We start from the raw sequence: 12,912 nt of genomic DNA, 5'->3' as shown, positions 1-12,912 counted from the left end.
AATTACTGCATTACTGATCCTCTTGCCAGTGATTGATTCAGACACGGGCCTGAGAAATGCGACTTATGAGGAAATCTGTTGGGGGTCTTCTGGAAAAGGTTTCTTCCCTCTTAGAAGAGATGCACAGGAAGAGGCAGCTTCCTTCTTCCCCAGGATCTTGTTTTGCCTGGTTGTGTGGCCTGTGACCAAACACAAGCACAACGCTCATGCTCTGGGGATGAGCAAAATAGAATGAGGAAGAGGACTTAGGTTCTTAACGACACCCTTGAACCTCGAAATTAACAAGCTCTATAACTGTCATGCTTCTGGATACTGTGTTATGTTAGTGCTAGGATGTCCTTGGAACCACAGTAGAGGGGACGGCCATCTTGTCAGCACAACCCAACGAAAAGCCCCTAGTAGCTGCCAGAACGAATTGGAGGTCAACCAATCACCGAGCCACAGCACGACCTGACGCGAAAAAGGCCCACCCGGACCTAAACCCGGAACTGCTGCAGCTTAAAAACCCCACCCCACCACACCTGGGGGCGACTTCCCTGACTCCTCTCTCTCTCTCTCTCTCTCTCTCCCTGAGTCACGGAACCTCGCCCGAGACCTTAGTTCCCAATAAAGCCTTTGACTGCTAAAATTTTTTAGCCTCTGACTCCTATCTTTACCCTGCCTTACGCCCGACCCTAACATTTGGTTTGCATGCATGTTGGTAGTTCCAGTTGGGGTCGGCCACCGTGACAGCATCTGCCCCTACAGGCATAGTGGGGTCGGTCATGTGGGTTTGGTCTGCATGTTCCCTGGCTGCGGCCTGGATGCGCTCCCTCTCCTCAGGGGTGAGGGTAGAGGTGAGGATTACCTGGATGTCATGCCATGTGAGACTGTAGGCTTGGGCAAGGTATTGGAATTCCTTAATGTATTGGGTGGGGTCAGCCGAGAATGACCCTAGCCGCTTTTCAATGGCGGATAAGTCTTGGAGGGAGAAGGGGACGTGAACTGGGAACCAGGCCTTCAGGCCCTGCCACCTCGCGGAAAGGTAAGATGGCCGCTGGGGTCTGTTCGCTGGGCGGGGCCTGAGCACGAGTTCGGGATGATATGGGAGGCGAGGGCGGGACGGCTGGGGGTTGGGAGTACGGAGGGGGACGAGGGCTGGTGGGCGGCGTGGCTAGATCCTCAAAGGGGGTCGGATATCAGGGAAGTTGGTGAGGTGGGGTCGCGCGGGGGGGGGGGGGGGGGGTTGTGGGCGGGCAAGGAGCACGCCTGCAGAGGGGCAGGAGGAACATAGGGGTGGGGCAAGACCTGAGGTCCCAAAAGGCCATGACGTAGGGTATTTCTCCCCATTTTCCCCGCCGAGGGCAGAAAGTGTCCAGATAGGTTAAGATTTGGTATTGTAAAGACCCCTCGGGTGGCCATTGAGAATCATTACCTAATTTGTACTGAGGCCAGACTACAGTGCGAAGGCGGATGAGCCGGTTACGACGAAGTTCGCCTTGTAAGCCCAGGAGCTGGAAGGTTTTTTTTTTAATCTTTTTAAACTTTTTTTTTTTCAATATATGAAATTTATTGTCAAATTGGTTTCCATACAACACCCAGTGCTCATCCCAAAAGGTGCCCTCCTCAATACCCATCACCCACCCTCCCCTCCCTCCCACCCCCCATCAACCCTCAGTATGTTCTCAGTTTTCAACAGTCTCTTATGCTTTGGCCAGGAGCCGGAAGTTTTTAACAGACGTTGGAGGGGGGTAAGAGATCCAGGCGGTTTAGACTGGTTACTCCCCATTGGCGTGGCAGGGCGAGGTGTCCCTCGCGCTGCAATAAGGGGCCTTGCGGCGTGCGGAGGAAAGGAGACTGACTTTCGAGAAGTCTCTCGTGGGTGTCAGCCGTAGTTGGAGGAGGGAAGGAAGGGTCTGTCCTACTTACCGGCTCCTGTAGGCGCTTGAGAGTAGGGTGTTGGCCTCTGGCTTGGCGAGGAGGGAGCTCAGCCAAGGGAGGCGAGCTACTACCTCCCTCCTGGGTTTTGGCACCAAATGTTAGGGTCAGGCGTAAGGCAGGGTAAAGATACGAGTCAGAGGCTAAAAAATTTTAGCAGTCAAAGGCTTTATTTGGGAACTAAGGTCTCGGGCGAGGTTCCGTGACTCAGGGAGAGAGAGAGAGAGGAAGGAGTCAGGGAAGTCGCCCCCAGGTGTGGTGGGGTGGGGTTTTTAAGCTGCAGCGGTTCCGGGTTTAGGTCCGGGTGGGCCTTTTTCGAGTCAGGTCGTGCTGTGGCTCGGTGATTGGTTGACCTCTGATTCCTTCTGGCAGCTACAGGGGCTTTTCGTTGGGTTGTGCTGGCGATGGCCGTCCCCTCTACTGTGGTTCCAAGGACATCCTAACAGTTAGATAAGAAATGCCCTTATTCTTTAAACCAGTTGCTGGAAACATCCAAAATGATAAAGACCAACATTGCCTCTAAAACTGTATCTCTCAGACGTGCCCTTCCTGGACACGACAGGCCTAAGAGGTCAGACTCCTTAAAGCCACCACAGAAGAAGCTCAAAGAGCATTTTCCCAAAACCAACAATGCTCAAGTTGCCTGTGGGACAGAGAAGGAGATCTGCGTGAAACTGCATTATTCAGCCTCTCTTGCGACTAAATTCTAATCTAAGGATGTAAGAGGAAATAACGTATGCCATTCCAGACTGAGCCGTAAACGCCTCCCCAGCGGGCTCCTCCGGGCTCTTTTCCCATGTTTAGCTGACTGGCCAGGAAATGGCCTCCCTTGGGAATGCCCTTGGAAGCCAGGAGTCGAAGATGGACGAATGACTTGTGGAACTGAGGTCTACCTTTTCTTGCTAAAACGGGAATACCCATAATGGACTGTTCACCTCGAACAAGATATAAACTTGTACTGTTTCACACCGCTAAAATTTAGAGGCTTATTTGTTACAATCACTAGTATTATTTATAGCACTAGTTAATTCGACAGAGTTACAGGGCTTTGGTGAATGTTGCTGTGAATGAAGTGACAAGAGGGTAAAGAACATAATCCAAGTTCATAGATCAGGAAACAGGATCAGAGACCGAGGTGTCTCGCTCAAAACACCCAGGAAGTAACGTGAGGGGCCGGCCTAGAACTCAGCTATTCTGGGTCCAAATTCATTTTCTTCTGGTGTCCTAACCCACAAAAGGCCAAGTGGATAAATGCCAACCTGGTTCCAAGTCTTGAAAACTGATATTGACCAACACACATCAGAAACGACAAATCCTATATGAACAAACCAGTACAGATACTTGTGTTGTAACTGATTGGCCTCTAAATGCACCACTTTCAGATTTATTTTAAGCTTTATTTTCAATCAGGTTTACTAGAATTATCATGCGATTGATATCCACTAATATTCTAGTGCAAATTAATATCCTGTAGGTTAATCTGGAATATTGCTAACATTCCCCTTCTTTTGAGCATATGCTTTATCTTTCTAATCAACCCATAATAGTATTTGCCCTTAGCTTCTTACAGTATCAAAATTAAGAAGCCATGATTTTCTTCTTTACTTCAATTTTTTTCCAAAAAAAAATGTTTTTATTATTGAAAAATCATTTAAAGATCAGCCACTGAGCCAATTTGTCACCGTTGAAGTGACAGGTAAGGAGGTTACAGGTAAGCATAGGAAAGAGGCTTCAATGACCCATGTGGCAATAGATTAGAGTTGGAGACATATATAAACCCATGTTTAGCTTAATCTAGATACAAAGAGCTAAATAAAGAACTATTTATAGATATACACATGCACAGATTAGTATACAGACAGTCCCCAATTTACAATGGCTCGACAGACAATTTTTCAACTTTATGTTGTTGCGCATTCAGTAGAAACCATACTCTGAATTTCGCAAGCCATATGCAGTAGGATAATCTCTCCTGATGCTAGGCAGCGACACTAAGCCACAGATTCCAGGTCACCATGCAGTCAGGAAGGTAAACAACCCATACGCCTTCAGCCATTCTGTTTTTCACTTTCAATATCATATTCAATAACTTACATGAGATATTCAACACTTTACTGTAAAATAGGCTTTATGTTAAACGGTTTTGCCCAACTGCGGGCCAATGTTAAGTGCTCTGAACACGTTTAAGGTAGGCTAGACTTAGCTATGGTTTTGGTAGTTTAGGTGTTTTAAATGCATTTTGAACTTGCAATATTTTCAACTTACCATGGATTTTTTAGGACATCACCCCACTGTCAGCTGAGGAAGATCTGCACACCCATGTATTTCCTTGTTGTCGGTGGCAAAGGTTTAGAAGTGATGACACCCCAACAGCAAGCAGCACACTTAGCACCCAGATCTTTGTTTCTAATACCATTGTCTAATAAACAAACCAGGGCTTCTCGAGAAATGGCTGATACTCAGACAGAAAAGATACAAGACAAGCCTGGAATATCTTTTAGTGCTGGAAAATACAGAATACTTTTTTTTTTTTAAGGACCCAATAATAATGAGATATGTCAAAGGGAGACAGACGACCCAGTGGGCAAAGTGGAACCAATCTGAGCAACAAAGGAGACAAAGTATTGAATTCTAATCCAAGCACAAGAGAAATATTTATAAATACCCCTAAATCCATGCTGATATAAAAGCATTAAATGAATGGAATGGAATAGAATAGAATAGAATAGAATAGAATAGAATAGAATAGAATAGATAGAATAGAATAGAATAGAAGAATAGAAATCTCATACAGAAGCAAGGGCTGGGTGGAGAACCATCAGGGATATTATAGAAGCTATTGGCCTGGGGGTAGGGGGTGGGGTGCTGCAAACAGACTGCTCTTCAAGGTCAATTTCAATTTTAAAGGCTGGAATTTTTTCTTTTATCTTCTATATAACACCACCTTTAAACTGTTGCCCTTAATTAACCATTGCCCCTGTTTCTGAGCTGCCTGCAGTCTCTCTGGTCTTCTAACTGAAAAACTGATTCCACTAGGAAAAATAAAACTCATCTATTAAGAGGATGAGATTTTTCAGCTTTTTTGTATGTACACATGGGCATATCTCAAGTATCTGATGAAGAGTGGGTCATTTTACTATGATTAAGAAAGTGTGAATGAATCATGTTTTGAATCCCCATTTCCTCTATGAAGTCAGTGCAAAAAGAACAGAAACTTTGGAAAGCAGGTCTCCAGTTCACAACCAAATTTAGAACTTGTCTTCAAGGGTTCTTCACATTCTTTCCAGAACACTGGGCCTTGTGAAAGGCCCAATCAGCAAAAAAATAAAATACACACATCCACTTACTAATAGTAAAGTTTTTGAAGTTGATGGGATCTGCACATGAGAGTTTCTCATCTTTACAGGGTTAGGTAGTCAGGGAGGAATTGTACCTGGTGGGAGTTTTCTCTCCTCTGTGGTGAAGGAGACTCACTGTTTTACATATTAAACGACTCCAGTGTATTTCCTCCTAGCCCTGTCACCCTCTTTATTGAGGCAAAACCTGTGTGATGGGTGTCCCAAAATGTTTGTTTCTGTAATTCCACTCACAAGAGAAAACTAGATAGCCTCTGGGTCTACTTCATATCAGAATAAATCTGATGGAAGGGAAAATGGGGAAAGGGAACTGAAACCAGAAACTAAGAACTTTTTGTCCTAAACTTCAAAAGTACAGGAAGTGAACGTAATATTTTATGGGAAACTACACACTGCCTGTGGATCTTCACTACCAACCCGCGACACACACAAACACACACACCAAGCCACAGGCGACTGCTATTGGCAAATGCCTCCTCTCCAATCACCAGATCAAGGAAGGGATCTCTAGAGCCCCAACGCACCACCCACAAATGGGGTCTCTGGCAGCCCTCGGCTGCAGCCTACTAGTCTGGAATGACGGCGGGAAGGTGTTGCAAGGAAATCCCTTGCATGCTTTGTGGTATGTTAAAAATGCAGCATCATCCTCTCCGCTCTCTTTTTCCTTCGGCAGGAAAGCAGATTTCGAGGGCACAGGGAAACTGGAGGGGCAAAACGGCTGCTGGCCTCCAGGAGCCCTCGAGCTCCCTCCCTCCACACACCCCCCCTCCCCCGTACACCCCCTCTCCCCCCCGCAGGCTCTAATTGCCTTTGCTCCAATGGGCCAGCAGCACCTTCACCAGTTTCCTCTTCCATTCACTCCAGCCAGGAGGGAAGAGGGAAAACAAAACTCTAAAAATAACTGCCAGCATCTTAAAAAAAAAAGCTTAGCTGCCCCCCCCACTTCGCTCCCTCCCTTCTAGTCTCTCTCCTCCCCGCCCCCCTCCGCCCCTTTTGGGGCACATGTCTGCTTCTTACAACACCGAGGCACATGGTTCCAGTTAGGCACCGAACCCCATCAGGACGGAGAGGAAATCCACATCTGTGGGACGCTCCGCACGGAACCACCTCCAGCGAGGGAGGCCGGGGGACTGCAGCACCGAGATGAAGGGCTAGACCGAGGGAACGCTGCTCATGCGGTGAGAGGGGCGCGGGAGGCGGCGAGGGCGCGGGGAGGCCGGGGAGGGGTGGGCCCCGCGGTGCCCCCGCAGCGCGCTGTCGATATTTGCCCGCCTTGCTGCAACTTGCTGCAGTGTTTGAAAGAGTAGTAGGAGCGCATGGAGGTGGGGCCGGGGAAAGACCAGGCGGAGTGGTTGGGGGTGAGCGCGGAGGGGTGGGGACGCGGCGGTGCTGGGGAGGGGAGCTGGCCCGGAGGGGGGTGGGATGGGGGAGCGGGGGGGGGGGTGGCCCGGCGCTTACACATGTCACATGTGCTTTTTAAGACGGCCGGGAGCGCCTGCGAGCTGGATCTGGTGGAGGATGCTGCGGCAGGTGCTTCGCAGAGGGCTCCAGTCGTGCTGCCACAGGCTGGGCTTGTGCGTGAGCCGGCACCCGGTCTTTTTCCTCACCGTGCCCGCAGTCCTGACCATCACCTTCGGCCTCAGCGCGCTCAACCGCTTCCAGCCCGAGGGCGACCTGGAGCGCCTGGTCGCTCCCAGCCACAGCCTGGCCAAGATCGAGCGCAGCCTGGCCAGCAGCCTTTTCCCCCTGGACCAGTCCAAAAGCCAGCTCTATTCGGACTTACACACCCCTGGGAGGTATGGCAGGGTGATCCTCCTCTCCCCACCCGGGGACAATATTTTGCTCCAGGCTGAGGGGATCCTGCAGACCCACCGAGCCGTGCTGGAAATGAAGGTGAACCACAAGGGCTATAATTATACTTTTTCCCATCTGTGTGTGTTGAAAAATCAGGATAAGAAATGCGTGCTGGATGATATTATTTCAGTGCTAGAGGATCTCAGGCAGGCTGCCGTCTCCAATAAGACAACAGCCAGGGTGCAAGTGAGGTATCCCAGCACTAAATTAAAGGTACGCTCCTCCTGCATGCTTCTGCCAATTAAAGAGGCAGCACTTCATTTCTTGCCCTAAACAAGCAAAGAAAATGCAGAGGTCTCATCCTTAAGACTCAGAAGCTAATGCTTCTTTCATTTTGGGGGGGAGGGGGAAAGATGGGCAACTGAGTGAAGAAAACAGGCGATGAATGAATGGTACGACTAGATATTAAGAAATTCAAAGCCAAACAAAACAAATGCCAAAAAAATGAAAAAAAAATGGAAAAAAAAAAGTTGTTTCTGAGACCCTGCAATTACATCTTTGTTCAGGGTTAATAAATCAGTGAATGGAAGGGGGAGGGGGAATCCTAAACAATTTGGGGGATTTCTTTTCATTATGGGGCTCGATGTATTTCTTATTACTGATTACACATCCACCTGGTGCCATGTTCACCTATTTACGTCTTCAGCCTGGTTTGATTTTGACATGTAGAGATTTTGTGTTTTGGTGCCTTGTGAGTGTGTGTCTGGAAGCAGTGGATATGAATGTAGTAGGGATTTCAGGAATTATGTGTAAGTGTGTTAGCATAGCAGAAGAAACAGAGACGTTCTATGTGTACAAATGGGGATGTGCAGGTAACAGATGTTCCTGTAGACTGAGTCCTGTTACCCTCCTTTCCCGTCACAATATCCAAACCAAACCAAGATGATAGCCCAAAAGCAAAGAAAAAAGAGAAAAATTCCACAGTCAGCAGAAGTTGCAAAAAAAAAAAAAAAGATTATTTCAGCATTAAACACATTATGCTGTTTGAACTCTCGATTCAAATTTTGTTGCTCAAATGAGATTTCTAAACTCATCCTACACTGTCAGGATTGAGCTGCTGCAGGCAATGAGGCATGCAGTCTCCAGGTGACTGAAGTTTCAGGGACAAATGTGACTTCCAAAAGAGTCACTGCACCATTTGTATGCTCGACCCTGTGTGTGCTCAGAACCTGCACAACGGAGAACTCCCGGGACAGGTATTTCCCAAGAAGGAGGAATTTTCTTTCTTCTAACGTGTATAAGGCTATGTGTGTGCTACCATGGAGATAATGGAATAGGAGGGACCTCGTTTGGGTAAATGGATGGCCGAATATCATTAATATTTCTCTTTATGTATTTGAGATAGTCAGCATCTATACACGATTTAAAAATAACTTTCTGGGGTTATTTTAGATACAAAGGCTCTTTATTGTGCATTGAAGGAGAGTTTTGTGCACTTAGAAACTAGGGATTCCTCAGGAAACCTCATAACCTGCCTCCTTTTAACACGTTGTCCTTGTTTAAATGCATCCAGAGGCTGACAGGGTTTCAGCTTTACAAAGCTGAGCAGTCCCTTGGGGTTTACTGAAACTAGACAGATGATTCATCAGCTTGAAATCTAGGTAAGGAAGGGCTTGCCTGCTTCACACTTATCGAAGGAAGCATGATGAATATATGTGGTTGGGCAGCATGCTTTTTGTTACCCGAATCCTTTGCCATCAACATTATCACTTGCTACAGGAAAGGATGCAGTGGAGGGAGAGGTGATCTTCTAGCCTAATCTTTTAACTGAGTTCTTACCTATGCCGGACATCTGGTGTAAAGAGCCATTTGAAACTGTGTCATATTTAAGTTTCAATTTGCTTTCCCTGTGGAGGCAAGTTTGCAGATTATTAACGTGACTTATTAATTGGGTCCCTTATTTCCTTTATTCAGCAGTACTCTCCAGGTGTAAGAGCGTTGGCCAATCAGCCACTGTGAATATTTTGTTTATCCGCCAAAATCATTATGACATTTACAGTATAAACCCCTGAGGTCTTTAATTCACTCATTTAATATTTAGCTGTGCTCCTGTGATTTGCTAGGGGCTCTTGTAGGCACATGAGACAGAATTTGGGGTCAGAAAAACAAGGTTCTTATTTCTCACAGGGCTTACAAGTAGTGTATGTCAGTATCCTCACCGAGAGTTGCCTGTGAGCAGGGATTCTGCAATCTTTGGGTTCCTCACTGAGCCAACACCATACTAGGCCTATCATTGGTGCTCCATCTAAACTTTTTGGCTGATTGACTGGTGGATCTACATCTTGGTAGGAGTCAGTGTATAATCATGAAAGAATGGAATAATTGATTCCATTGAATCCAATAATTGATTACACAAAGGCCAGTGTAATAGTATTAATAGAATTATTTTATTAACCATACAAAGAACAGGAAAATTACACCTTGGCTCTATAAACTGTAAAGCCCTATTCTGCTCCATTCTAATGTCAACGCTTCCACACATGTGCTGGCTTGACTCTCACTGCATGGCATCAGTGGGAGTTGTAGAAGATAATGTTTGGGAAAATGCATCCTTTGAGTGTCTTCTGAGAGCAGTGGGCCCTCTCAAGCATCTGGATGCAATCTCACACATGCTAATGTAATATAAAATATAATTTGTGGAGTACCATGGAGAGCTCGAATCCTATCAAAGGGTCTCCAAGGATGTCTAGGTTAAGAGCTCCTTGTCACAGAGCAAAATGAGATGGCCTCTTGTTTTGATTACATGTTATTTGGAGATGATTTTGATTCACATGTGGCAGTGGTTCTCAAGAAGTGTCCCTGGGATGTTGATGCATGGTAAAGTTTGAGAACTTCTGGTGTATGAGATTTGAGGGGAAATTTTGTACTTACGTTTATGGCCCTCTAATTCATTTTGCTTTCCTCTGTCATACTTGGGTCACCTCTCTTCCCAACTCAATATGGAAAATTTTCATGGTGGAAGATGCCATTGTTAGGCAGGGAAGCAGGAGTTGTGGGAAAATGCAAAATAAATAGCACTGGCTGGACAACGTGAGCAGGGATTGGCAATCTCTTGACACAGAAGAAGCAGCAGGTCAGTTCTCAGAGATAGTCTGAAGATGTAGAAACACCGATTGACAGAAAGAAGCGACCAGAAACAGTTCTGACCGTTGGAAGGACATCTTCCAAATATCACGAAGACACCCAAGTAGTCCTGAGCACAGAAGGGTTTAGAACTTCTGATAAACACGATTATCTTGCCAAGGTGATCCAGAGAAGCAGAGACATGGAAAGTTGGCTGGTAACAGAGTCTCAGATAAAGCTGGTATGAAAAAAGCAGGAGTCAGCTTAGAATACTATAGAAGAAATGAAACATACACATTTTCAAAAACTGTGTGGAAAAGGTGCCCAAATCTGCAATTCCTACACCTGCATGATAGGAACTCTATAAGGGTGTCTCTAATTAAAATCTTTATATTATTATATCCATTATCATACTCCAGATGAGGCACAAAGTCATGTCTTATATTCCTTCTATGCTATTTATGTTCCCCCCAACCTAATTCAGTTCTTTATAGATAGTATTCACATCATTGATTAGTCTGTTGATTAATTTGTACATTTGTACTGTAATATCACAAAATTATCATCACTTTTCATACCTCTGTGGCATAATTTTATTTTTAAAGGTAGTCTCTACATTCTCCAGATTTCTATAAAGTGTTTTTGGCCCCAATAGTTTAGAGCCTTTTTTTCCCCACCTAGTAAACTACATATTGTATAAGTTAATACAATGTGGCTAGACTGAATTTCTAAGTTAAATACATAACATATTGATGAACCCAGTCTCTTGAATAAAATGAATCAGGTGCTCAAAATCCTTAAGCAAGGACCACTCTGGACTCCAAGATCTTTACTCTGGCCACAGTAAAATGCACAAGTAAAAAGAAGAAGCAGGCAAATGGGGTCCATAGCAAATGGTGAGAAAGAAATGAAGCAGATTTGATTCCCCTGCAGCCTGTCCTTCCCACTAAATTTCATTAATCCCACACCTATGAATAGATGTTGAACTGAAGTGTATGTGCTTCAATATACCATATTTAAGAACAGGAGCAAAGAAAGATCTTCCTGTTTCTTAATAAAGAACAGCACTTCTGTGGGGACATTTCCAGGTTTGGAAGATATTGCCATTGATTATTTCATTCCAGACTCAATGGAAGGGCAACCTAAGCCAACATGGAAAGTGAGGACCAACATTATTTTAGAGATTTCCAAGAAAGTTTGGTTCTTCCAGACCTCTTTCCCTAATTTATTCTAAAATCTTGTAAGACATCCATGTCAGGATCTTCTCTCAGGATATTTTGATTCAAGCTTACCTTCCTGATTCTGTCTCTTGATGGGGGAAAACATTGCTACCTTACTGAATGTTCAGATTTATTGTGCTTTATACATAGCATATTATTGTTACAAGTTTGTGAGTCAGGGGAGTATTTTTATTCTCATTTTATAGGTAAGGAAGCTAATGACCAGGTTAAATGACTTGTACAAGGTCCCTGAGATAGTACACGTTGGAGCTGGGATTTGAATCCAGGTGTCCGTACTGAATTCTTAATCACAATACTACATTAGGTCCCATCACGCTCTGCGCCATTCTTTGTAACAACAGGCCTTTGTACTAAGAAAAATCTCGTGCCATAATTCCCAAGTCATCTCAGATCTGCATTAAAAGACCACTACTGATCTTTCACAGTTGTCCGCTGGCTCACTCAGATCCACTAGTTCATAAGATGGGGAAAGGAAGCTTCACTTCTCTTATTCATCCATAAGGGAGTGAAACTTCCAGTCTGGGCAAACCCCTACTGTATGCTGACTGAGGAACCTGCTGCAAATTGTTTAGCAAATGCCTCACTGGCCAGTGATTTCATCTTTAATATCATTTCACATCAACTCAAAACAAACCATGGCGAGGCCCCATGATCAACTGCAGGTGGGAAACCTACAGTGTGGTCTTCAGTTTTCAGACAGGGTATTTTGTCCCAGACAAGCTTGGGTGTTTTTGTCTTAAATTGGCATCAGGAAAAATAATTGATGATATAGGTTGGGATAAGACAATGGGGAGTAAATTGGGAAATGTTCAGGAGCTCTAAGTTCTAAGCCCAGTTCTTTAAAGATCAGTTGTGTGTTAATGGACAAATCCCATCACCAATCTGGACTTCAAGTTCTAGCATTCTGATGTAACGTTCCACTAGGTAGTAGATGACTATCATTACGGTGGATTTGGGAATATATTCTAGAATATTTTTCCTGTGGAATAAAGTAGATGTGTTTGGTTAGATCTGAACTATGCTGTTCAATAATGGTCATCACGGTTTCCTAATGAAGTTATTGTATATATATTTCCTAGCCACCGAGTCAGGATAAGTTGGTTTATTAAATTTTTCTGACTGGTTTAAAAACTGTTCCTTGTACACGGGGCACCTGGGTGGCTTAGTCAAGGTTGAGCGTCAGACAGTTGATCTCAGCTCAGGTTGTGATGTTACGGTTGGGGAGTTCGAGCCCCATATGGGCACTGTCAGTGCAGAGCCTGCTTGGGATTGTCTCTCTGTCTCTCTCTGCCCCTTGCCTGTTTGCAGTCTCTCTCTCTCTCTCAACAATAAATAAACTTAAAAAATAAAATAAAATATGGGGTGCCTGGGTGGCTCAGTCAGTTAAGCACCAGACTTTGGCTCAGGTCATGATCTCATGGTTCGTAGGTTTGAGCCCCATGTTGGGCTCTGTGTCGAGCTCAGAGCCTGCAGCCTGCTTC

The 12,912-nt window shown here is 45.2% G+C and overlaps 1 protein-coding gene across 3 annotated transcripts in view; it reads left to right on the top strand.

Moving 5' to 3' along the window:
- Nucleotides 1-6,106: 6,106 nt before the first annotated feature.
- Nucleotides 6,107-12,912, top strand: part of PTCHD4 (patched domain containing 4) — a 180,315-nt gene continuing 173,509 nt past the window's right edge. For 2 of the 3 annotated variants that reach the window (XM_078446981.2, XM_078446983.1), the window contains exon 1: nt 6,741-7,166. In XM_078446981.2, the coding sequence (XP_078303107.1) occupies nt 6,741-7,166 (426 nt within the window). Of the gene's footprint in view, nt 6,452-6,740; nt 7,167-12,912 lie in introns of those variants that run through there. The other variant, XM_078446982.2, reaches the window with a different exon arrangement.

This window comes from Panthera onca, chromosome B2 (genome assembly GCF_046562875.1).
Source record: "Panthera onca isolate mPanOnc1 chromosome B2, mPanOnc1 haplotype 2, whole genome shotgun sequence".
Taxonomy (NCBI): Eukaryota; Metazoa; Chordata; class Mammalia; order Carnivora; family Felidae; genus Panthera; species Panthera onca.
This window is presented reverse-complemented; position numbering and strand designations above follow the sequence as displayed.